The sequence below is a fragment of the Zootoca vivipara genome, chromosome 4, assembly GCF_965207765.1.
Source record: "Zootoca vivipara chromosome 4, rZooViv2.hap1.1, whole genome shotgun sequence".
Lineage (NCBI taxonomy): Eukaryota > Metazoa > Chordata > Lepidosauria > Squamata > Lacertidae > Zootoca > Zootoca vivipara.
The window spans coordinates 11,894,654-11,922,216 of NC_142587.1; the positions used below are offsets into that span (position 1 = coordinate 11,894,654).

At 43.6% G+C, this 27,563-nt stretch overlaps 1 protein-coding gene across 14 annotated transcripts in view; it reads right to left on the reverse strand.

Annotated features, from left to right (window-relative positions):
* The window catches only part of MBNL2 (muscleblind like splicing regulator 2), an 84,894-nt gene extending 60,857 nt beyond the window's left edge, over positions 1 to 24,037 (reverse strand). For 10 of the 14 annotated variants that reach the window (XM_088667512.1, XM_035114360.3, XM_035114358.3 and 7 more), the window contains exons 1-2: positions 23,632 to 24,037; positions 951 to 1,691 (exon numbers count right to left, since the gene is read on the reverse strand). In XM_088667512.1, coding sequence (XP_088523638.1) covers positions 951 to 1,124 — 174 coding nt within the window. In that variant the 5' untranslated portion in view covers positions 1,125 to 1,691; positions 23,632 to 24,037. Of the gene's footprint in view, positions 1 to 950; positions 1,692 to 12,840; positions 13,100 to 23,631 lie in introns of those variants that run through there. The other 4 variants (XM_088667511.1, XM_035114350.3, XM_035114349.3 and 1 more) reach the window with 2 other exon arrangements.
* Positions 24,038 to 27,563: the final 3,526 nt, after the last annotated feature.

Consider the following 27,563-nt stretch of genomic DNA (forward strand, 5'->3'; position numbering starts at 1 on the left):
TTGAGTAAAGTTGAGTGCGCATCCAGCCCATCTAGTTTGTACATTCACATTAGAAGTTTTCAAAACATAGCCATTTAAGACTCAAATGAGAAAGTGGCCTTATAGACAAGTTGTTCACAATGTGTAAGAATTACCTCCACATTCTGGAGGCTGACAGGAGGGAGGTAAGGCCAGAGCAATGAAAGCTGCAGGAACAGTGGGCAGCCTCCTCTTTTGGTAGTACTTTGGGAACACAGGAACTTATAATTATGTAAATCAATTTATTACTCATAGCACACCAGGTGACACCACAGACTTTGAGATTCACAGCTACAAGGAAAATATGCAGTCTCCCCCCCTTCCCCCCAAATAAGATAAAACACAGGCTGAATTCAGCCAACACCTCAAATAAAAGGAATGATGATCTAGTTTGGATGTAATGGAAAACCCATGTTTGGCTTTCATTAATAGTTTCAGGCTCATGCGTTCCCCTTCACCTGCTTCAATTCTCCTATTCCCTCCTTGACTTCCTAGTCCAGGCATAGGCAAACTCGCCCCCCCCATGTTTTGGGACTACAACTCCCATCATCCCTAGCTAACAGGACCAGTGGTCAGGGATGGTGGGAATTGTAATCCCAAAACATCTGGAGGGCCGAGTTTGCCTATGCCTGTCCTAGTCTGTGGAACACCATAATCTGCTGTTCTATCCAGACCAGACTTTTGAAACACAGAGAGCAGTGAATTTAATTAAGCAGGGTATAGAGAGGTTGGGAAACAAAAAGAGGCAAGCAGTTCCAATTCATGGTTTGCCTGCTGTATGTTTGGATGCTCACATTGTAGTCTGTTGTTGATACAAACCATAATTTGTATTTAATTTACACTGCAACTATTAACAGCAGCAGTATTTTTAAAATTACTTAATAAACCATTATTTCTTGCCATAAACAAGACACATAATGTTTAGTTCTTACCTTTAGAGAATCGAAGCAGGCAATAACTCTTCCGTTTTCAACCTGGCAGCTTTTGGGTGGATGTGCAAATTTACATTCCTCATCCGAGCGTGAACAAGTTCCTCTCTGAAACTGCCTGCACACTTCTAATGTCAGCCATTTTGTATCTCTGACAGGAGCAACATTCAAAGCCATGATGTACAATTGATTTAGATTTTGAGAGTTGCTGTTAATGAAATCACCTCGAGTTATGAATTCCAACAACTCAGCGAAACCCTTTCAATGTAGATAGCTCCTAGCAGCAATGATGTAATAAATGCTTCAGAGAGTCCAATGAGCACGAATCTGAATGAGACAACTATTTATCAGCAAGCATGTCAATCATCAATCAATATGTGCCACTTGTAGACTTTTGGCTGGAAAATATTCATGCTCGGTAGCATTTCTGGCTGTAGAAAATGTGAGTCCCTCGATGGTTCTGTTGACACTGTTTTGTTAAAGTTTTATTTTCATGCAATGGCATTCCTCAACAACATTTTAGCCCACTGTGTCCTCTTTGTTGGCATTGATTACACGGAAAGAGCTACACATTCAGCAGTTTTCATGCTCTGTAAATGCAGGAGTCAGTTTTGCATCAAGTGGCTGGCAAACTGCTGCAGATGACACATAAGGTAAGAGCTGGCAGACAAATCGTTTTGAAAAAAAGCAGATGAATTGTTTCTTGTACGAGTGACTTCAGAAAGGCACTTACAATGCATGGACCTGTGAAAATAAAGCAGAAATCTTATTAAAACAACTTTCAAATTACCTGTGTTTCTCCCCCACCCCCAATCTAAGTAGCTTTATGGCATTAGCTGCTTCTTACAATGCGCCACAGATTTTTAAAGCCAGGGATATGTAAAGGAAATAAAGCACAACACAATGAGCTAATCTCTTCACCCTTAAATGACAAACACAGGTTTTGCAGGAAACACTCGTTCTTTTTTATTAACTAGTCATTTTCACTATCAGTATCACTTGTAAGGTTTTTTCACTTCAGACCTGCTAACACAAATGAGCATTTTCCACTGTTACGGTACTTGATATTTATCTGTCTGGGCTGACTTTGAGAGGGAAGGATTAAGTTGGGAGAAGACTAAGTTCTTAATGTTTTAACACATTTGACACCCAGTGTTGGGGGGGTCAAATGTTTTCAAATTAAAAATATAAAACAAATTACTGATCATTCTAGTCCTAGCATAATGCAGACATGCTAGCAACATGCTTACTATTCAGAAGGCTCTATAACTGTTTCCAGTTCATCATTTTGCCACTCACAAGGCAATCCTATGCATGCTCAATGTTTAGGGCTGCAGTCCTAGTTTGCATTATTTAGCAGCTATCTCCAAGCAGTCTGTCCTCATTTCCTCAGGAAGTAAAGGCCTTCTCTGAATGTGCCATCTTCCAGGAAAAAAAAAAGCGTTTCTCATCTCTTAGCAGAGACAAAGTCTGTAACCCTAAATAAATTTCATTGCAAAACATCGTGATTGGCCCCACAGAATTAAATGTAAAAAGGAGCAAAAAAAATGTACTAGAAATCAAATGGATGAAATTATTTTGCAAGGCTGATCAAGCTTTGTTTATCTGTTTTCTTATTTATAATGTTCACCTACAAGTAACAATTTCATTAAAATGAACCACATCTTTCTTGCCAGGATTACTTAATCTGATCCACTGATCCACTAGCCACTATAAGGTAGGCTGGGGTTTTTTTTTAATGTGCCTCATGCTATTTACAGGATAGCAATGAGCTTATTAAGAAAATCTACTGGGTTTACTTCAAAGCTGGCTTTATATTATAATAGCACTGGTGGTGTTTAGGCCATGTGGGAAAGCAGGAGGAAAAATCGACCACCAGCTGCAAAGGAAGCAGGGCCCATGTTGCTAGAATGGCAAAACCTCTCCAGAAAAGAATTCCTTTATGCAAGGCTGGATAATTGTGATATTGGGTCAGCTTAGTTAATGTATTTTGAAATCTGTTGTGACAAGAGCAGGCACCCCTTGTGCCCCAATAATGGCAGTGAGGATTCACCACAGGTGGTTGTTCTCCCAACATCCATCTCCCTTCCCATCATGGTTAAATCCATGAACTGGTCCTTAAGCAACAGGACAGGGCAGCTGTACCTCTCCCTACAACGCTGGGTCTGGTGGGTTATCCTGCTGCAGATCATAGGCTGCAGCAGACCCTTCAAAGGGTCTGAAGGATTCAAGACTCCGCAGACTCTCACATCAGCTGCAATGTTCTACCAGGTGAGCTGGGAAGAGCTAGTCTGAGGGTCTTCGGACTTTGGGGAGTGGCCAGGGCTTAGCAACAGAGCACATCCATTAGTCTGACACAGTATCAGCCAGCTTCCTAAAGCCACTTCCGTGGCTACTCCACCCTCTCAGGGGCAGACAGTACAGCACCATAGTGGTTCTTCTCCCTACCTGGGACAGTCATTTGCAAAACAGTTGTGCTGGGGGCCGGTTGCTCTCCTCTGTGGCAATTATGCCATAGGGATCCTAAAGGCTCCATTTTATCCCCCATGTTTTCAATACAGTACTGTATCCACACAAAACTGCTTGGAGATCCCTGTGGGAGTCCAGCAACAGCTTTTCCTTCTTACCCAATTCTTAGCATCATTACTTAGTCTATTCCTTTTTCTTATGATTTTCTCTGTTTCATTCAAAAATGATCTAAAACTAGTCAACCCCATCAAATGCACATAAAATAAACTTCTGTACGCAGCACTTGTTGGGGCTACACTAGCACTACACCAGTGTCTTCGCTAACACACATTAAGTGTGAACAGCAGATTTACACCAACAGCTCTCTGCACATGCTAAGAGGTCCCCCTTCAGGTGTGCATTCAGCATTACAAATCCACAAATTACGGTATACCTGCTTGATAAATTAGCAGCAAACACAGGTATTGCATGAAGTGTGAGGCTGTTCTAAACAACTCATCAGAAACAAATCACAAAGAATCTGTAGTGTATCTAATGTTAAGAACAGAAGACGCGATCATAGAATCAAAGAGTTGGGAGGGACCGTGAGGATCATGTAGTCCAAACCTCTGCAATGCAGGAATCTTTCGCTCAATGTAGGGCTCGAACCCATGACCCTGAGATGAACAGTCTCATGCTCTACCTAGCTGAGATTCCTGTATTGCAGGGGGTTGGACGAGATTACCTTTGGTGTCCCCTCCAATTCTTTGATTCTAAGATAACTTGCCTAAGAATAGGCCGAAATAAGAATACACACATATTAAGGTAAAACTTAAAGAACTTCAAAGTCACTACAATGTGTATAGGGGCTTGCTTGTACACTGAATTCACTGCAGAGAGAAACCCATTCTTTGTCGGGATGCGCTTTGAAAAGCCAACAGGTTATGGCCAATGACGTTTCGCTTACCATACTGGTTCACATGTCATGCTCACCTAATCGACAAATGATTGGGAATGTTCCACAAGTTTGTGCAGTCCTTGTTCTGCCCCATCTCCCTCATGCGCAGCAGCTTCACCCCTCCCTTCTGTGATTTGCAATATCCAAAGCTTGCCAATGCCATGCAACTTAAGGCTAGCCCTAACCAGGACCGCTTCCAAACCTACATCAAACAAGGATTTCAATTTCAAACAAGGATTTGGAAGCAGTTTGCGAAATCTTTAATAAAATCTGCTGCCTTAGGTCTACTCTGCCTGTGGGTTTGTCGGTCAAGCCCAGGCAAGATGTAATGGATAACAACTCTTGCAAGTGGAAAGTGATCAGGCCAGTCAGGTTAGTTTCAAAGCCATTAGTAACTTGCTGCAAAAAGGCACATTGCTTAAATGAGGGTGTCTTTCCTGATGCCACAAAAGCAAGTTAAAAGAGTAAGTACGTGTATGCTATGTTAGCAAATGCAAACTTGCAACAGCTCTGAGTGAAAAGATTCTATAGGACACCTTTACGCTGAGGTCTGATTTAAAGGTTACCTTTGCTGGGTGGGAGCTGCCTCTCTGGCTGTGTACACACCATGTTTAATGCACATTGAAAGCACATGACCTCCCCCAAAGAAGTCTAGGAACTAAATGCTGGAAATTGTAGCTCTGCAATGGTTAAACTACCGTTTCCAGGATTCAATGAGGTAAGTCATGTGCTTTAAATATACAGCGTGTGTGTGCAGTCTCCAGATCTCAACTCCCCTGAGCCCTGTTTATTCATCCCAATCACGTGGGAGAGTTCAAACTGCTTAGCTACTATCTAGTAAGTCCCCACAGAATCTGGTTTCTGCTGTTTAATGTCAGCAGTACTTCATCCTTCTCATAGGATTTGGACATACGGAGTTTTTTGGTGGTTTGAAATCCCATTGTGATGAATTGGCTCAACCATCAAGAAGGTAATGTTTCAACTGAACCAGAGATAAATAAAAACCGAAGACTACAGTATAAACACACTTCCTAGGAAGTAAGGCCTGCCAAAATTATTGGAATTTATTTTCCGTGTACAGTAATCACAGTTAGGATTAGGATCAGAGTGTAAAGTATCCACAAATTCTCCAAGCCAATAAACCCAAATGAAATCAATGGGATTTGATATACTGGGGTTTTAATATGTATGGCTATTAAATTACAAAATGTATATAATGATCTGCATCCCTTGTCAACTATATAAACATGTTTTGAACTGGTACATATGTAATGTTAATTTGTGCTTCACTCCAGGTAGTAGGAAGGAGTAAAGGGAACACAGGACAGAATTTACCATCAGAAGCTAAAATTAAATTAGCAAAAGAATGGCAATTAAGATCAATACACTCAAGGGAGCAGCAGCAGAGCACACTATATCAAAGAGATGGATATGTGGATATTAATTAATTCATGCAGGAACTCAAATTATAGATATGCTTACAGGTAGGTAGCCGTGTTGGTCTGACGTAGTCGAAACAAAACCAAAAATTTCCTTCCAGTAGCACCTTAGAGACCAACTAAGTTTGTCATTGGTATGAGCTTTTGTGTGCATGCACACTTCTTCAGTGAGAGGGTGGGGAGGGGTATTACTCAGAAGGGTGGTGAGAGTGGGTGATTGGCTGATAGGTGTGGTAAACCTGTTGACGACTGCTAACGACTGCAATTGGTCTTACAGGAAAAAGATATGCTGTTATTTACCAATAACCAGATGGAAGTTTGTGGAATTCTAGGACATAAGGCAAATTTCAAATCATATTTTTGCACGAGACTGTCCTCTCTGCTTAATAGTAGTTTTATTATATCAATGTCATTCTTAGGTATCCATACATTGAATTCTAAATTCAAATATAACATCAGTAAATATCACCTAACAACAACTACTACAACTAGTATATTTATATTAAATGTATTTTTGTGTTTTTATACTGTAAACCGCCCAGTGATCCTTGGGCTGAAGGGCTGTTAATTAATTAATTAATTGAATGATTGATTGGATTGATTGATTAAATGTAGGTGCACATAAGCCCCATTAAATTCAGTAGGGCATATACACAAGTTATGTTTGTTAAGCATTACCTCTTCTTTGTTTTCCAAAAAGGCTAATGCAACTATGAGATATAAATCAAAAGGCCAAAGTCTGGCCAGACCAAAGATTCTAAGCATCAATTGATTTTCAGTGCAAGTTATTTAAACACATGGTTAATATTCCCATTAAAATCAATGGAACCGGATCGTGCCCCAAGAGTCAACACGATAACATGCAATAGCAGCCGTACCAATTTCCACATCACTCCCTCTAAGAATCAGTGCATAAATGAAACCTTCATGGTTGCCAACGAATTCTTCTTATACCTGCAGGTGAATACGGCACCTGGCATTTGGAGTACCCTTCCCTATTCCAAACATAATGTATTCTGCTAGCGGCCTCAGGCAACATCCATCACAAGTAAAAGCCAGAAGAAGTGTGCATGCACACGAAAGCTCATACCAATGACAAACTTAGTTGGTCTCTAAGGTGCTACTGGAAGAATTTTTTTTATTTTGTTTCGGGTAAAAGCAAAGAGTGTTAAATACTTCTGGGACAGTTTTTTCAGGCTAGCATGCCTTACCTCAGTGTTCACATATGTTAGAGATGTATATACTTCACATTTCCCTCACAGTACGTATTACTACGTACTTGAAGTTAAAAATATACTGCCAAGTTCTCTTGAGCTGTGCTTTCTACAAGGAGAGCATTCAGTGCCCACCCAATGAAGGGCACATACCTTCGTAATCAGACTTTTTGCCACACGTATTCTAGCACAATTTCCTGCCTAACAGCAGGACTATCCATTCACATGTCTTGGCAGTCCAGAGCACAATGGGCTACAAGCAGAGAGAGCTGACGCACTGCACAAAACAACTTAGAAAACAAATAGGTGTTGATGTCTCAAGCAAAAGGACAGAGGCGCAAGCTATTCCTGCTCAGTGGTGGCCAGCCTATATGTACAGTACAGACAATTCCTTTCCAAACTAGTCAGATCCCCAGAGGATCATGCAAAAAGGAAATTATGCATAACGCAACTCCATCGCATCCCAAGTACTGTGGCATAGGGCCAATTCACAGAGTACCATCATCCTGATAAAGGTTGTCTCGACCCAAAGCTGTCACTAGAAGAATGAAAAAAAGCTTGCGTTTTAGGTAGCTAGTACTGCAAACGTATGATTCAGGTGCACTGTACAGTGGTGCCTCGCTAGACGAATTTAATTCGTTCCACGGGTCTTTTCTTATAACGAAAAATTCGTCTAGCGAATCCCATAGGAATGCATTGATTTTTTTTTTTGCCCATAGGAACGCATTAATTGAATTTCAATGCATTCCTATGGGAAACCGCGATTCGCTAGATGAATTTTTCGTAAAAACGAATTCGTCTAGCGAGGCAACCTCCGCTCAAAAAATCCTTTCGTTAAGCGGAAATTTCGTTAAGCAGGGCATTCGTTAAGCGAGGCACCACTGTATCTTGCCTTGCCTTGCCCTTTGTCCTTTGCAAGGGGAATGCCCCAGCTACTATTGTTACAATGCATTCCCACGCTTCATGCTCAATTTCCTTCCCATTTGCTATCACAGTGGTTGCTTTCCTCTAAGTCTGCTTTCCGTTATTACTGTTGTTGCTGCTGCTGCTGCTGCTGCTGTTGTTACTCGCATCCGTCTCAAGAGACAATGGAGTGCACCTCTGGGGGTGAACATTAGTAGCACTGGTGACCTACCCAGGGTGCAAACCTGAGCATTGTGTATGGAGGTCCTGGATTGCCCAGACAACAAGATCTCTCTGATGTGGGCCAAAGGAAAGCAGAGCAACACGTTTGGCAACAGCTTGGTTGCAGGATTTTCCGGAAGGAGGCATGTAAGTCCCCATCCAACTGTCTTAGGGACACCACTCTGAATTTGTGTAGGGTTTACTCCTTAGCTTTTTCTTCTCCCAAAGATATCCTGCAAGGCGGTGGAGGTTTAGGACCAGAATTTTCCTTCTCTTATATGGGCTGCCTTCTCAGGTTGATGAGCTCAATCTGCCCCTCACTTCCCTCTACGGCATGTGCCAAAACCTTCTTGATCATTGGACCCACTATTGCTTTTTTCCACTCCATCTGCTGGAGCCTATCTTTGCATGTGGGGGAAATCCCTAACTCACTGAGGGTTTGAGACCCATCAGCTACCCACACCTGGTTTAGCCAGCCAGTTGAAGCCTTTCCTGGTGTGTGGCCGCTGTCACATACTGACAGCTTCTAGGAGTCACAGGTGGGAGCTGAGTGCAAAGTGGGGATCAGAAGTGCTACTCCTCCCCTAACACCCCATACATCATTATTAATCATCATCATCATATCCCTCCCCCAAGGTCCCAGAGCAGGTTACAACATTAAAAAAACAGTATTAAAAACATTTTAAAACAACTTACAATAAAAAAACAAGGTGGGTCCTAAAAATATACACCCCGAGTGTCAAAAGCCAGTTAATGAAGTTCGTCTTCAGAATTGGCCGCAAGCTGTAAAATGAGCATTCCAGACCTACCTCTGTAAGTAGAGAGTTCCACAACTCAGCGACTGTCACAGAGAATGCCCTCTCTTCCAGCCACTACTACACCAAACCTCTGCAGGCAGAGGAACTCCCCTCTGTTGATCTTAGTCCCCAAGAGGGTATGTAGAGAAGGAAGTGTTCTTTCATATATTTGGGGCCTAAGTTGTTTATGGTTTAAAACACTAACATGAGAACCATGAATTGAGCCCAAAACCGAGCTGGCAATCTAGCCCCAAAGTACTAGCGCTACGTGCTTGCTCTTATATCTGCTGAAAGTGGTATTTGCCACGATGCCATGCAAGATGCTGAAACACTCCAAACCAGCCTTCCACAACCTTTAGACCAGGGGTCCCCAGACTTACCGGCGTTTGGGCCGGTTCCCACCGCGCCGATCGCGCAGCGGGCCGGAGGACGTGGGAGCGCGCGCCTGTGCGGGCCGGCGGGCGGGGGAGTGCGCACCTGTGCGCATGGGCACTTACTGGCGTGGCGGCGCGCTTCCAGGGTGGAAAAAGCTCCGAAAATCCATTGTGCGCATGCGTACCAGAAATGACCTCTTCCGGGTCGGGAGAGGCCCATACGCATGCGCACAAAGGATTTTCGGTGGTTTTTTCCCGACCCGGAAGAGCACTGCCGCGCTGCGCGCCATAAGAGCGGGCGGCAGGGGTCGTCGCGGGCCGGATTGGCAGGCCAATTGGGCTGCATCCGGCCCCCGGGCCGTAGTTTGGGGACCCCTGCTTTAGACGTTTTGAACTGCAGTTTCCATCATCCATGACTACTGACCACACTGGCAAAGGTTGGTGGAGGCTATAGAATCCAAAACATCTCGAGGTCACCAGGTTGTGGCTAAGGAAAGTTATTTAAATTATATATTAGATATATGTGAGATATCTTACTTATAGATAATACTAATAAAATTCAAATAAAAACTTAGGTCTTGTTTATTGTTAGGGTGGCACCTTATCTTCATCTTGGACTCGTAGATTTGGTGTTTCAATTTATCTAACAGAGCTTGCATATAACCTCAGCCAGCAAGTTGCACAGTAGTGTCCTCCCTTTACATTCTATCTGAAGTTGGAAGAATTACTGTAAAAAACAATGTCATCCAAGGAGCTACAATTACAGGGGAAATGATAAAGTGATCCACTGGGATGAGTGGGTTAGGATCCAGCAGATCTCTGGCTGAGCAGGGAGATTCTTGGAACAGCTGAGCTACACAGTCTTAACTCCCTCAACCTCGGCTCAGCCAGAGATATGCCAGTGTATCTCCTCCATCCCAGCTTACCTGAGATCCAGTGAATCTTAAACTGGAAAAAGCCCTGAAAATGGGGTGTTCTGGGGTGTGGTGGGACTTTCGTCTGGATTCTAAGCCCTTTCAGCTCAGTCATGTGAACTGGCAACCCGGAATAAATCAAACCAGGAAAAAGGGAAATGTAATTAAAACACTGAAGCTCAACATCAAAAAACCAAGATCACGCCCACTGGTCCCGTCACCTCCTGGCAAACAGAAGGGGAAGAAATGGAGGCAGTGAGAGATTTTACTTTCTTGGGTTCCATGATCACTGCAGATGGTGACAGCAGTCACGAAATTAAAAGACGACTGCTTCTTGGGAGAAAAGCAATGACAAACCTAGACAGCATCTTAAAAAGCAGAGACATCACCTTGCCGACAAAGGTCCGTATGGTTAAAGCTATGGTTTTCCCAGTAGTGATGTATGGAAGTGAGAGCTGGACCATAAAGAAGGCTGATCGCCGAAGGATTGATGCTTTTGAATTATGGTGCTGGAGAAGACTCTTGAGAGTCCCATGGACTGCAAGATCAAACCTATCCATTCTGAAGGAAATCAGCCCTGAGTGCTCACTGGAAGGACACATCTGGAAGCTGAGGCTCCAATACTTTGGCCACCACATGAGAAGACTCCCTGGAAAAGACCCTGATGTTGAGAAAGATTGAGGGCACAAGAGAAGGGGACGACAGAGGACGAGATGGTTGGACAGTGTTCTCGAAGCTACGAACATGAGTTTGACCAAACTGTGGGAGGCAGTGGAAGACAGGAGTACCTGGCGTGCTCTAGTCCATGGGGTAACGAAGAGTCGGACACGACTAAACGACTGAACAACAACAACAACTAAAACACTATTTAAAGGCTTGTTTTTGCTCTACCAGGCTTAGGCCTGGTAGCAACAACCCCACTGCTTAACATAGTTTGGATCTGGTGTAACTCTAAAACTGGCTTATTTTATGGCAAGCTTGCTTTATGCTGGTGTACAATTACTCCTTAAGTATTCCTAAAGGGTTTGTTTTGTTGTTAGTAATTTCAAAAAGGCAGCATTCTAAAATAGAAAAGCAGCCTTTATCAATATCAACCTTCCAGCAGCCTCTCTGAACAAATGAAGGCAATCACAGAGCAACCCTACACATATCTACCCAAAAGTCTCATTGGGTTCAATAACGTTTACTCCCAGAAAACTGGATATATAATTGCAGCTATATTGCACCTAGGAGCCCATTCCGATCAACACTCTGCCATACTAGGAAGTAAATGATAGGACAAATGAGAAGTTAAGCGACTCCTCACTTAACAGATACAAGAAAAATCCCTTGCACGTTTGGAATAACTAAAAATTATGTGCAACGTTGTACAGATGAGCACAACATTTTTCAGTGAAACAAAATTGGAACATTTCTTAAAATTACAGAGATGTTGCACTGCATGGAAGCAACTTGATAAATCTTTAAGTACATGCCCTAAAAACCAGACAAACAGTTACTATTCTGCTTTTGCAATACCGGTTTGTTTGGTAGCCACTAAATACGATATTATAGTTCAACTCTGAAAGCATGCTCAGTCTGAACTCCTTTAATTGAGAAATTAATTTTTTTCTTGAACACAGTGGGTATAGAAGAAAGTGAAATTAACCATAAACTCTGCCTTTCCAAACCCAACTTTCTATTCAGAAGAATCAGAGATTTCCATCCCAACTGCAGCTTTCCCCAATCTCGTAAGTGAGAGTATTCAACATAAATCTTCTCTGTTGCTGCTTGTAGCTAGTTCTTATCAAGTAAACTGACATGTCTCAGCTTTAAAAGCCAGACCTCCTCATTAAATTATTCTGCTGGCTGTGTGTTCTCATTAAAAATGTATATAGATAAGATATCTGCAGTAACTATTACCGTACTAGCCTGGCCATTTCTGTTTTATATAAGGGTTCTACAGTACTGGCAACTTTGAAAATAAAATGACAAGTTTGAAAATAACACTCCAAATCAATCACTGTTATCAAATCATGGAGACGTTCATTTCAATGGGCTACGATTTCCACTGTTCTTTTGTAAAGAAACCGTTGCCTTTTAGAAATTATGGCCATTGCCAAATTTTGGCAGGTAGCTTAATTAAAACAATCACAGGCTTACCTGGGAGTAAGCCCCATTGAACATAGTGGGGCTTATTTCTGATGAAACTGGCACAGGGTTGGGCTGTGAGTTTAAGCTGACATCCGCCCGCCCCCCCCCCTCCCAGGACAGAATGTTTTATTCCATGAACTCCTTTCAAATCTGTCTGTTGCAAAGTTCATTAATCCCCTTCCCAGATACATGGTTCTTGGGATTCATTTAGACATGCAATACTTTTCAGAAACATTGACTGCTTGTTTCCCCACCAAAAAAAATAAAATGTGTCATTTTTCAATATATCTGTCCCATCCCCTATAGAGAGACAGGATCACTTGAATTGCTTCACACTGAATTCTCTTAATAAAACACAAACATCCTACAGAGACTCTTTGTCCAGGGGGGGGGTCCTCTTTTTCTGCCCCTCTAAGCAACACATATGGTATGCAGCATACTGCAGCAAACTATTTAAACATTCAGTAAAAGAAAAGGAGCCTCCTACGTACCTTGTGTTGCTCTGTCTATCTGACACTTAAATCACGCAAACAAAACACTCTAATGCAACAGCGGACCTATCTTTTCGATTGCATCATGACGATGAACAAGTCTCCGGTGAAATAATTACCGCTGCTTATTTTCTCCCGCCTCTCTGGAAGCCGTACGCTTTATCTGGGGATTTTCCTTTTCGATGATGAAGCAAAGGCAGCCCGAACTCTGTTGGTGAACAACTGCAGCCCTTCCTTCCAGCAAAATCCCTCCCAGTCTACTGTAGCCAATCACACAGAAGTTCAGCAGCTCTATTGGTCTTAAACTGGTTGGAATGCATTGACTGACAAGGCAGCGCAGCTTGCTAATGTGCAAAAACAATGCGTCCACGCCAATGAAAAAGGAATCTCCCTGGAAAATGGTGTTTCTTGAGAAGGTAAAATGACACCTCTACAAGAAAACAGAAATGCAAGAAGGCGGTAGGGGAGGAACACCACCAGATGCTAAGGCTGATTTGAGAATGCTTTGAAAGAAAACACATGAGAACATGCACACAAATCCTGAAAGAAATAATTTCATTTTAAAATCAGACTAAAGCGTCAACACCACCAGCTTTTTTTCTCAGAAGCAGTAATGCTGGCATGTACAGGGTTATGGGTAACAGGCTGCCATCTGTTGGTACTGAGATTTGTTCGTGCATATTAATCCAAGTAATGTAACCTTCACTTAAAAAAAGGTTGCCAAAATAAAAGCTGATGAATTTAGACAAGCGGTTTATAATCTCCACATTCAATGTGGAAATTGCATTTTTTCTTAGAATGAGGTTTGCCACAAACAACATACCATAGCATTACCTCATTAATTTAGCTTCTAGATTTGAAAGAGTCCGATGTTATATTTTTTTCAAGTTACATTTTGCGCACTAGAGGCAGGAAAAGACCTGAGAGACTATCTCCATCCCTACAGAATTATTTTTTTGGGGGGCGGGGTGTGTGTTAAGATCAGCAGAGGCCTCCCTCTTGGTGGTTCTGCCACCTTCAAAAGTTCAGGAAGTGGCAGCCCAGCCACAGAGAGGGCACACCTGTGGAACTAGCTCCCCACCGAAGTACAGCTGGCACCTTTGCTGCATAGTTTCCTTTGCATGCTGAGGACGCATCGCTTTACCCTGATGTTTGATAGTTGAGATCCAGAGTTGTATCCAACTAAATTTTACTCAGAGTAGGTCCACTGAAATCAATGGATCTAAGTTAGTCATGCTCATTAATTTCTATTGATGCACTCTGAATTAAAACTACACTGCTGAGCACCTGAATGATGCCTGTGGACATTTTTGTTCCATGGACCAGTTTGTTAACACATGGTCTAGAGCAGGGGTGTCAAACTCAAATTCATCGGGGGCCGCATCAGCAGTTTGGTCACCCTCAAAGGGCCGGTTGTATCTGTAGGATTATGTGTCCACTCTTTATTATCATAAATTATTGTCACTGCATTCAATTATTACTGTTTTTTGTAATAATGTAAGTAATAACTAGCTCTGAAAGCAGAAACCTAGTCAGAATAATGGCAAGTAGATATTCAAATGTACAATTATTGTACAATTTATTGAAAAATGATTTTTGGTAACTGCACTAGGTGGTGGAGGCTCGCTAGGGTTTCATGCAGGAGCTTTGCAGAGCTACTAGTACCTGGAGATGCTGGGGTCCTTCTGCATGCAGGACAGATGTTCTGCCAGTGAGCCACCACCCTTCACCAAAGGGACTGGCTGAGGTTGACTCACTGAAACTGCTCTCCTGGTTCCAGGGTTTAAGTATAAAGCAGAATCCTATGTTTCTGAGGAGAGGGAGAGGGAGAGGGAGAGGGAGAGGGAGAGGGAGAGGGAGAGGGAGAGGGAGAGGGAGAGGGAGAGGGAGAGGAGGGGAGGAAGGAAGGAAGGAAGGAAGGAAGGAAGGAAGGAAGGAAGGAAGGAAGGAAGGAGGGAGTGGGAGGGAGAGAGGAAGGAAGGAAAGAGGGGAGAGAAAGAAGAGTAGGAAATAAGGAAGAGAATAAAGAAGGAAAGAAAAAGAAAGAGGGAGAGAAGACGGAAAGGGAGAAAGAAGGAAGGAAGTAGAGGGAAAGAAAGAATAAGAATGAGGGAGAGGAAGAAAGTTGGGAAGGACGGAAGAAAGGAAGGAAGTAAGAAAGAAAGAAAGAAAGAAAGAAAGAAAAGAGGGAGCAGGAGGGAGAGAGGAAGGAAAGAGGTGAGAGAAAGAAGAGTAGGAAAGAAGGAATAAAGAAGGAAAGAAAAAGAAAGAGGGAGAGAAGACAGAGATAAAGAAGGAAGGAAGGAGAGGGAAAGAAAGAATAAGAACGAGAGAGAGGAAGAAAGAAAGGGAAGGGGGGGGGTCGCCGCCTTGATTCAGCGCCAGAAAAGAGCGCGAAGGGACCCAGGGGCAAAAAGCATTTCCCCGGCCCCAGCTGTTTGTCGGCGCTTTGTTGGCGCGGCGCTTCAGCAGCAAGGTCCCACTGCTGGGTCCCGCTGGCTGGGGCGCTCGGCGGGCCACATGACGAGGTCTGGCGGGCCGGATTTGGCCCCCGGGCCTTGTGTTTGACACCCGTGGTCTAGAGCATCCCTAGTACATTCAGTCACCGAAGTGTAAGCACAAATGTGATTTATTCTAATGGGAACAAAAGGGAAGTCTAACTGAACACATGCAAAGGAGCCATAACTGATGAGGCAAACTTATCTCCTCACTGGGTTCTGTCAAATGGGACTCCCCAGGAGTTGATACTATTGCACATTGCTCAACACACACACACACACACACACAGCCATAAGGCAAGATAGTATGGAGCTGTGCAGTTGGGTATCATCATCGTGGTGATGAAACCCAGTTCTATACTTCATTAACTAAACAGCTAGGTGCTAAAGCAAGTGTTTGGAATTGATGATGAAATGGATGAGGTTGATTAGGCTGAGACTGAATGCAGGCATCATCTGACTGATGCTGATGCTCAAGGGGCATTTTGCTCTATCCCATCAAAGTAGACTTACAGGCCAATGTTGCTTCTGGACCCAATACTGCACCTCGCAGGTGTGCCTTCTGTCACTTACACCCACAATATAGGCTACACACCTTCTTGCTGTCCTCAGATAAGATTCTGCCAACCTACTGAGAACTTAGAGGGAAGCTCTGCTCCACATCCTGTTCAGCTGGTGAAGACGGCCTTCATAGATGAAGCATCCAGACTCTGAAACTCTCTCCTTCAAGAGGCATAGCTAGTGCCTTCTCTCTTAATGTTTAGGAAGATTGTGAAAAGCATCCCATTTTTACGTGTTTTAGTACTACCAGATAGATGATACATTCCCCCAAAGCTAAGTATGATTTGATCTGATTATGACTTGTGTGTTTTGTTTTTAAATTTCAAGTGCAACGCTTTGAGGGTGTTTTGACAAAAAAGGGAGCTTATATATTTTATAAATAAATAAAAAGAGGCACAGCACTCAATCAATCCTTATAATTTATGGTAGGTAGGAGAGTATGAAAGCAGCTCAGTCCATAAAAGGCTTTTAAAGGTTAAAACCAGAACTTTGAATTCAGTCCAGAAGTGAACCAACTGCAAGTGAAACGGTTGCAGAATGGACTGGATATGCTCCCAGCCCCAGTGTTTTGCCCTAGGTTGGGGTTCCCAAACTGTGGCCTGAAAACCTCATTCATTTGGTCCGTGGCATTTCTGTGGATGCATGGTGGAAGATGGAAGGCAACAATCCATCAGTTTAAATATTAAAATTGCATTTTTATTGCTTTTATTTCTTATATTTGATTGCATTAAAATCTGGAACCTATAGAATGCAATATATAAGTAACAAATAAGTAAAAAGACAACAAAATCATACAGCATCTAGCACAGCACATTAAAACGCCTGTGCTCCTGCCAGTGTGTTTGCACTGCACCAACCTCACAGCTGCCTTACCACTCTCTTTCCCATTATGCACCAGCAACTCAGCCAGAGGCAGCCCTGCCATGCTGCCTGCTACAGTCAATATGAATTCCCCAAACACTTATGACATATAGGTCAAGGCCAGGACATAGAATTAGAATTGGGGAGTCCATTCTGATTATAAAGCACAAACAAGCAGGGTCAACGTCAGGTTTAAATCAGTCTTTTCATGCTACTAATGGGCCCCATCCGGTTCTGCCACCTGAGTTCCCATACGGCACATCTCCTTTGTACACTCACTTTGGCTTCCTTATCTCCACAGACATGCCACCTGGCAGCAGGCAGTTATTGCTCAGTGTGTGATCTGAGCCAACAGAAGGCAACCACCAGGTTACATTCCCCAAGAACATCAGGCATTGCCTCTACCATGATGGCCACCTGCTGCATAAGAGAGCCAAGTATCAGCTAAGCTCCCGTAATAAGTACTGCTTCTGGATAAGCATCATGAAAAGAAAGAGGGCACAAAGGCAAGGGAAGTGACTGAAGAATGTAACAGCGGTGGTGGCAGCAGTGTCATGCCACAACTCTGGTGGCATGTGGAATTGGCAATGAGCCCGTCTGAGCTCCCGGTGCTTAGGCAGGTGCCCAACAATGTTGACACTTGACCCATGTCATGTGCTTTGCCAGTGATGACCTAATCCAGCAAGCAGATTGACTCCTGCTGTACTCTGCACCAGCTGAAGCCTCGAAACCAACTTCAAGAGTAATCTTGCATTATGTGCTTTAGTGATACAGCCTTCAGAATCTGACACAAAAGCATTCCAGCCTATCCTGAAGTGCCAAGACCTACAGTAGTTTATGCAAGCCCCCGAGGTTTTAGACCTGAGTGACAAGAGGAGACTGATCCCTATCTGTTATGGGTGTCCCTATCATTTCCACTGAGGTCACAATATCTGTCAATCTTCATTAATTCAATTTAATCTGGACACAGCTTTGGTAAGTAGACATGCATGGAGTCCTTCACTGTGGTCAGCTACACAGTGAGCACTTCACACCACAAGATCTGAAGACTCTTTTAGCCTTTACTGGTTTCAAGGTAAGCCAAAAATGTTTTCTGTGTACAGCCAATAACATCCGGGGGGAGGCACAGCTTCTCCATCCCTGGCTGCAATTTGTTTCTATAATTTTACCTGGCAGATGCCTATGTTGGAGAAGATGGAAGCAGCTCTTCTTTTTTTAAAAAAACAAAAACTTTATTGTAAATTGCAATCAATACAGTTAAAAATAAACTATACATTCATAACTTTGTACAGTTGTCTTTTTTGTTTCCCACATATTTCATCCCTCATATATGCCCCCCACCCCTCCCCTCCCCATGACTTCACAGCCGTGTCTAAACTTATCCCATTCTTCCCTTTTGCTATTCTGCACATCTTAATTCTTATATTTCCAATAGATTCTTAAATACCCGATATTTCCTATTTTCCCTTATTTCATCATTACAATACATGCATTCCCAATGCTATTTTTTTTACAAAATAAAGCCTTTTATATATTGGAGATAACTTGGTTTCTCTATTTTACTTTGTAAATAATTTATAAATGTCTTCCAATTATTTTGCGAATCCTCATTTTTTATATTATTGATTTCGTCATTTTTTTGCCAGGATATAATAATTGAAGAGTTTTTCTTGCCAATCTTCTTTACTCGGGGCGTTTGTGGCCTTCCAATTTTTTGCGATTAAGATCCTCGCGGCAGTTACCGCGTAACTGATGCAGCATCTATCCCTGGGTTTGATATCATCTGGGAGCATACCCAGAAGGAACAGTTTCAGGGATTTCTTAAATGAATATTTCAATATTTTTTTTAATTCTTTATAAATCATGTCCCAATATTCCCTGATTATCTTACAATTCCACCATATGTGTATGTTAGTTCCCACCTCCAACATATATTACTCAGGCCTGAGTACATTTTGGCCAGTTTGACTGGGGTCAAGTGCCATCTATTTTGCATTTTTAGTAGGTTCTCTTTTAAATCATAATTCGGCGTAAAATATTGGTCTCTCTTCCATAAATTTTCCCATTCTTTCATTAATATTGGTTTACCTAATTCTTGGCTCCATTTAATCATATAGTCCTTAGTCATTTCTCCTTCTGTTTTCCATTTTACTATAATTTGATACAGATTTTTTTATAAATTTGTCTTTGTTTATCAATAATATTTCTTCTAATTTAGATCTTTCTCTATTGAATCCTAATTGTTTATCAATTTGTAGCCTTTGATTTACTTGAAAATATTGTAACCAAGTGTTTAAGAGACCCTTTATTTCTGGGTATTCTTTTAATTGCCACTTCCCCTCTTTTTCTATTAATAAATCTTTTCTATGTTGGCCAGAGTGTTTCCATGTTTTTCCTTTTCACCGCAACTAACTCTACCGGTGAGAGCCACCAGGGTGTCTTAGGTTCGAAATATTTCCTGTATTTTTGCCATGTGAAGTACAGGGATTTTCGAATGATGTTATACATAAAAATGTTTCTTTTATCTATTTTTCTTTCATCAAATAATGATGCCATCAAATAATGGAAGCAGCTTTTCTAAGGACAACTCCCAGGGCATAATGAGTGTCACCGTTTGGCAGGTGATGCCCTGACAAATGCCCTGGCCAGAACACCAGGAAGGAAAACAGTCCTCCCCCCTATGAAAAAAAGAGCTCCCAAACAGATCCATTTTTTAAATAACTCTTAAAAGAATGGGAGGATAAGGAGACAGCTGCCTCCTCTCACAAGATGCACATTCTCACCATTTACAGTAATAGGCAAAATGCACAGAAACAGCAAACTCTATGAAAAGAATGTTGTAAACAGGTATATTTGTATGAAAATTAACTACTCTGGATTAACTACTTTCCTGAGGCTAGGCTGATAAGAGAACATCAAGAGGATTCCTTTCAGGAATGCTCAACTATAAATTACCTTCATTTTATTGTTATTTTATTTTGCTTTTTCTTCATTGCCCCATCATCTGCTTTGCGCAATAGTTGCCCGATGAAGAGGAAGTTTGCCACTATTTTGTGACATTTTGGTTGGTCATAATTAGAGGGGTTTTGTCATTATAAGCCACAGAAATTCCATGGCTTATAATGATTGCGCCTTGACATGGAGTTTGGGGGCCACAAGGGATTCTAAATTTGGGCTGTTCCAGAAATATGATCCACTTATTTTTAAGTACCCTAACTTATTTTTTACTCAACCCAATGTGAGCTTGGGTGGGCAGTCAACAATATCTATCTTGCCATTGATAAAATTTCAAAAATGGACAAGCATTTTCCATCAGAGACTGTGCTCAACCCACACCCCAAAATTTAAAAAGTGATCTCTCTCCTTAATGCAGGACTATTTTTGTAGAAGAGCTAGCCTCAGTTCATTTACACTTATGCATGTAGTGCTAGCTAGACCATGGTTCCGCAATATGTACAAGTGCCTTCATTGTAAACAGGCAGAAGCCCATTTTCTTTGAACATCTGGCATTCCGTGTGATTCACTGATAGCCTCTTGAGATACCAGCTTTAAGGATCAGGTTTAGACATGTGGAAAGAAGTAAAAGATGCTGCCTGGCAATGGTTGCATCTTCCTTTGGGTAGGGTGTGTTTGTAGAGTTAAACATTAAATGAGAAAACTATGAGTGTGCAACAAGTTGCAGCTTGGATGAGAATAGGAGAACAAAAGAAAGGAGTTTATGACACATCAGTTCTTCCACAACTTGAAGAATCGCTCTCTTATTTTTCCACATGGCCCTATTAACATATTTAATTAAACAAAGTATTCATTATATCTGAGTTGGGACCTTTCCCCCATGACATACAGCATCTACAACCCCACTACTTTTATGACATATTAAATTAGGAGGCAACCAGGCAGTATAATTATCAGATGCTACAGTGATACTAAATTCACTTATTTCATTTGGAGCTAAGTTAAATTACGATCCACATATTGTTTTCTCCCACTGAATTCAATGGGACTTAGCCTAAGAATATCCAAGGCAAGTCATTTCGGTATGGCTGTTCAGTATTCTCACAACTAGTCAGGAAAAACAACAACAACCCCACATTTCTATAAGAAATGAAGCAATGTGCAGCAGAATCCTTTTCCATGTTTACTCTAAAGTAAGTTCAATTGTGTCCACTTCCTAGTTACTAACTCCCTATGCAGGGACAATATAGCCTTAGTTTTATAGATTTAAGCAACCACTGCAATTCAAAGTTCATTTACTTTGTATGGTCTACCCAAGTCGATGGAACACTGTTAAGTGCCCACCAACATCTCACCACCATATGTTGGTTTTATACATCCTAAAAGTGGCTCCAAGGCACTCATATAGTGCTAATTTTATCCTTTAATATAACATTGCATTTAAGTGTTTATAAAATTATTATAATTAGTTCTGAACTACAAAGGCAAGCTGCAAGTCTAAATGCCACAGCTCAGCAGCTTGAAATACACGGTAATATTTTTCATGGGAATCACAATTCAGTTCAGGTTTTTTAAGGTTCAAAAGTTTTCATATACTTAAAATGTTCTCAAGCTGCCTGTTAAGACAAACGAAACGCATTGAGACAACTGAATCAAAAAAATAATGCTAAAGCAGCAGCTTAAAAGCAACAAGGCAGCACTAGCCAGATACAAAACAAACAAATGTCAGTTTTGCTGCCACTTTTTCCTACATGTTGACAATTGTGCAAAACGTTTAATGCCATTTTTAAAGCATGTTACAATAATTTTAATTTGCAAACTCTCCCTAGGCAACAATCTCCCCTCACTAAATGGGAAGTTTTAATATGAGTTCAGTAGGGGTCAGGCTACACCTTTTTGTTCCAACCCACCAAGATACACCCAGGAAGCAGAGTCCACCATGACCAGTGGTGGATTGGGAGACTGGATAGGGGTGCACATCTTAATAATTGTACAGTACAGCATCTCCTATGACCCCCTTCTACCATGCATGGTTTGAATGGAGTGTGCCACCTTCCCATCCATCTTATAATACACATGAGAATGTAGAATGGCATCCACTGTTTCACATCACTGGTATGTAGCCTTTGGTGCACAATTGTGTCAGGTGTGGGAGCTGCTCCACTAAAACCTACGTGGCTCTCTTCACTGAGTCCAGTGGAGGAGGAGGAGACTGCACCCACAGCACAAATCTAAGCATGTATGCTCAGAAGTAAATCTCAAGTGATTTCAGTGGGATGTAGTCTGAAATTCCATGCAGGCTTTACTGGAAGACTGAAATCCTAAACATAGTTACTTAGGGAGCAAGCACCACTAAACTTACTTCTGAGTAAAAACACACAGGATTGCACTTTAAGTATCAGTGAGCACATGGGACTTGCTTCTGAGTAGGCATAGGACTGCAGCATCTTCACAAATGTAATATTTTCTTGCATTCAAAATACATTATACTGCATAAAATGGGTTTTTTTGAATTGCAAGCCTGCAGAAAAAAGATACAATCCTAATGCAGCCTCAGTGTCTGAAGCCTTGTTTTTATATAAAATTCCTCTGCCTCTGGTGTTGCATTTTCTTTCATCTTTCCCCCTTACAAAGTTGTCCTGGTCACAGATCCTTAACATCCGAGAGAACAACCTATTTTACTGTCTCGGCTTGCGCCAGATCACTTCTGTAAATGCGATGTCCCTACGAATGTTACTTCTTGCACCAATCTCACCAACAGCTACAACTACAGAACCAGGAAACAAAACGTTTAGAAAACACCACCCCACAAAGCACCTTGCAGTCAAGCTCTCTTCCTTGCTTGAAACAACTCAGCCAAACGCAAACATGAACTGCTCGCTGCTGCTGCTACCACCAAAAGCACCAGGGGTTGCCAAATGCTGAGTTAACAAAACTGTGAATCTGCACTGAACCAAAAGTAATAGGGAGTGCGTGGCTTTCTTTCCACACGTTCTCAGTAGCCTGACACTGTTGTACCCTGGACAGATAGGCACGTAACTTTCTTCTTTCCGCAAGAGCAGACGCAGATGCGTCAGATCTTTTAAAAAACTGTTGAAAACCAACGCATTTGTGCCTCATTCAAGCGGATCCCAAGTTACATATGCTACTCATTACTCGGGGAGAGGAGGGGAGGGGAAAGATTTGAAAAAGGCCTGAGTCAGCGGCAGGAGACCTTGGCGTCGTCATTACTGTATTATTATTATTATTATTATTATTATTATTATTATTACTATTATTATTATTATTAGGGGGGAGGGGATTGAAGGAGTAGACCAAGTTGGCACACCCTAAGGGAAAGGGATCTGGCTCCCACCATGGCTTTTAATCTTATCTAAGTCAGAACTACTCCTCCCTCCTCCCTGAGCAGAGAGAGGGAGAGGCGTTCTGCTCCTTTACACGCGCGTCCCCTTGCAAATAACATCTCTCCAACAGCCACGGCGCCTCCTCGGCGCGGGGGAAGCCGGCTAGCCAGGGGTTAAACCCGGCAGCACCTCGGGAGCGAACTGCTTGTGTGAGTGCGCGAGCGTCGGATCCCCGGGAAAAGAGCACGCCAAACGCGTAAAAAAACCCGGGTCTAGAGGGTAAACAGGGCGCCTGGCAACGCCGCGGCTCCTCTTTACGCAGCGAACCTGCGCTCATCTCCATAGCACCCGCTGCGCGCGCGGGCGGTTGGAGAGGCGACGCCGCCGCCTCACTGCGACCCACAGCCCAGCCCTTGTTCCCTACGTGCGTCCCCGCCGCCCCCGAGAGAGAGGCCGGCGTCCTGCCCTCAGCCCGCCGCCCACACCTGGCCACCCACCGCGCGCTCTTGGGAGGAGCCGGCGCGCCTCGCCAAGGTTCCCCTCGCCCTCGCCGCCTCCGCTTCTCCCCTCACCTGCAGCGGAGAGACCGAGCCGCGTCCGCGCGTCTGGGGCTGGGCGCGAAAGGCAGGAACTTGCCAGCTCTGCCGGCGCGGCAGGGGCGGCCGCTGGGGACGGGCTGGCCCGGGCCCACCCCGAAGGGCCGGGCCAAAGCCGGCGCGGCACCGCCTCTTCTCCTCCTCACAGAGCCGCAGCCCCCGCCAGGAGGCAGCGCGCGAGGAGACGCGGGGCGGCGGCGGGAGACGCGGGCGGCTTCCCTGAGCTCGTTGCTCCCCCAGCACCTCTCCGGCCCATGCCCGGGGGTCGCCGCGCGTCCCTGGGAGGCGCACCCGCCTCGGAGCTTTATGGAGCGGCGTCGGGCGGCCTCGGCTTTCAGCTCGCCGGCCCTCCTCTCGCAGCCATGCGCTCCGTCTCAGGGAGGCAGACGCGGGCGAAGCGTGACGTGGGGCGGAAATCGACAGTCCCTCTCGCGGCGCTTCAGGCCTCGCCGCCGCCTCAGTCCTGCGGCTCCGCCAAGGTGAAAGCGGAGGGACTGGGCTGGCTCCCTCTTCGCCTTGCCTTAGGGGGTCCTCGATCCTCGCGAATTGTGGAAAAACTGACGAATCACAACCATAATATTTCTTAGTTATTTTTTCATTCCCCATCCTATTGATAAAGCAAGACAAACGGGCATTATTTGCCCTTGAAATGGGGTTGCTTTCAAAACATGCACACCATGATAGAAACCAGGCGTCATAGGACATGAGAATCAACAGCCGTATAAGCCTGGCTTTCCCCCACTTGCACCGTTTGAGTGAAAGGCACAAAACAAATCTCTGAATTGAGCTCTTGGCTTGGTTGTCGCTAGTCTTGCTTCTCTTCCCCAGTCCATTAGGTAGGATATCATTTGAGGAGTGGGAATTAAAAGTCCTCTGGGCTAGCCTTACCATTAGTATGGCAGCTGATTATGGGTGTCGTGAAAGGACAGTGAATTGTTGGTAATTTGATTTGTTGTTGTATTTTTACTACCAGAGAGGAGGAAAGGCACCTGTGGGATTTTCCACCTGAGCTGCCAAATAACTTTAAAGGCCTTGGCTAAGATGCATTTTTAACTGAGTGGTAGAGGCGAGGCACCATTTGCTGTTCCACTTCAGGCAGTAGAGTATCTTGGGCTGGCATTTGCAGATTGCATATTTCTCCATTACATATCTCACTTTATACTGTACAGTACACAGTTTTCAAAGGAGAAAACTGTTCCTGAAATGTGGGGGGGGGGGTGAGCTGAGGAGCATCTTAGCAATATGAACACCAGTCCCTCAGCATCACCCAGAGCTAGTTTCTGCTGCAAATGGGCCCCACCGGCACTTGAGATTTAAACTTTTAAAGCAATGTAACACTACTTTAAGCACCCATGTCTCCCCCAAAGAATCCTGGGAACTGTAGTTTGTTAAGTGTGCTAAGAGTTGCTAGGGGTACCCCTGCTCCCCTCACAGAGTGACATTTTCTCAAGTGCATTAACAATGGCTCTTCCTAGGGAACTCTGGGAATTGTAGCTTTGCTAGGAGAAATCTAACAACTCTCAGCACCCTTAACAAACTACATTTCCCAAGATTCTTGGTATGGTGTGGGAAGAGCTGTGATTCAAAGTGGTATGATACTGCTTTCAGTATATTGTGCAGATAGGACATTCATGATAGCCTTAAGTTATCACACCTGCTTTGGTGTCTTGTGCACCATTGCAACTCTTTGCAAACAGAGGGGCAGGATTGTGACACACCTGCAGGGGCGTAGGAAGATAGGGGCGGTGGGGGTGGTGTGCCCTGAGCGACGCGATCCCAGGGGCGCCATCGCCACTGCCCGCCCCGCCCCCAAAATGTGCGACGCACCCAGCCCCAAAACGTACGCCACGTGACTGCGCACGGCGCGCCCCGTCCCACAACGTGCACGTCACTGCGCACAGCGCGCCCTGCCACTGTGCACGGTGCGCCCCGCCCCCAGAACGCGTGCCACATCAGTGGGGGCAGCGCACCTGCTCTCCGCCACCGCACACCTGTTAAGAATTGGAAATACAGTAGTAACAAGCAAAATGGGAGGAGAGATGGGGAGAAGAGGCAAACAATTAATTCTTCTTACTAACCTCTTAAATCTGGGTTCCACTTTCTCATTAACCAAAAGTGAAAAACCGACTAGCATAATTAGACCCAAGACAATATTCCCTATTATTTTGTAATCATTACTTGCACAGCAGAAATCTTTATTGATAATCACTGCCTTGATCAATGCTGTGTACCTCTCTGAAGATATATTTTGCTTTAGATACATCTAGTTACAACGCAGTATATTGCTCCAGCTTGTCAATGATGAATTAATGGGTATATTTCATTAATGAAATACTATCATTGTACAAAGTGTGTGTGTTCTGCCTTTTGTTATGAAGTACTGTCACAGAGCGCACGTTTTGCATAACAAATGCCTCCCTATCTCCAGGTAGGACTAGGGCAATTCTGTGCCTGAAACCCTGGAGACTTGATGCCAGTTCATGATGGATCAAAGGTCTGACCTGGTATAAAGTAGATTCCTGTGTATCTGAGGCGATTGCTCCCTGGCTGCTCGTAAGGCCTGGGACCCAGCGGCCATCCACTATGGCTCCTTTCTCTTCCTTCTTGGGAATATTGCTGTCTTTCAGGCTGGGTTCTCCATGCAGAATTTAAGGAGATATTGCTAAGTTGCTCCTGATCACCAGCTGATATTCAAACAAAGGGCCGGAAAGATGTTCCTTTCACAATCCTCTGCTTCCCTGCTCTTAGTCCCAAGAAATATTTGTTGGAAATGGCCATTTGTCAAGTGGGCGGGAACTGAAGGAGCACCCCCTGGAGCATGAGAAAATGTGTGCCTTAGGCATCCCAGGAGGTGGAAGATGAGTTCCGCAGAGTGGTGGAAATAAAATGCCACATCAATCTTCTAATGTGAATTCCCATCGTGTGCCAAATAATCACGCACCTAGTGGGTGGGTACTGAAAGAGCAATCTCAGGAACGTTACAAACTGCACCTCATTTATTGCCCTTTGCACTGCTACATCAGCTCACTTCTTTCTTTGAAAGAGATGCATATTTCAAGTTGTTCATTTGTTTCAGGTGGCTAAAGAGGCCAGTACTGTTAAAAATGGATAACTCCCATGAAGCAGCAGCCTTCCTTTCATAGCTGCATTACACTTGGGGTTGCCTTTGAAGACAGAAACTGCAGCTGGTAGAGGATTTGGCAGCCAGCTTGGGGCAAGTCGCTGGGGCAAGATGGTCTGAGCACATAATGGCAATCCTGGACCGACTGCACTAGCTACCAGTCATTGGCTGGGCCCAATTCAAAGTGATATTTTTGACCTATACAGTATTATGTGGCTCAGGACCCCAATACACCAAGGACTGTTTCTCCCCATATGAACTAACCCAGACGCTGCAGTCGTCATCTGAGAGCCTTCACCATATTCCCCTTCCAAGGGAGGTCTGCTTGTGGCATGCTCTCCCCATGGATGGCACCCCCTGGTGCCATCATTGCATGTCTTTAAGTGCCAGGCAAAAACATTTCTTTTTCATCAAGCCTTTGGCTTTTAAATAATTTTGGCCTTTTCTGTGGGTAGGATGTTTTGATCCAGTTTTCTAAAAAATAGAATTTTCTTTTAGATTTTTTTAAACACTGGTTTTAATACTTTTTTTTAGCACGTGCGTGCGCACACACACAGTTTGTGCTTGTAAAGGAGCATATATATTCTTTTGATCCCTCAGATTTGCACAAAACCAGAAAATGCAAAGTATGTGTTCAGAATTTACAGTTGTGTGACTGTGTGCTTTTGCACACTTCCTGGACGGGGAAATTTAAAAAACAACAACAAGGTGCACACACAGCTATCTGCACATGTGCCCTGTTGGTAGTTAATCTGTCTGGTTGGTTGTTAATCTGTATAACAGAATT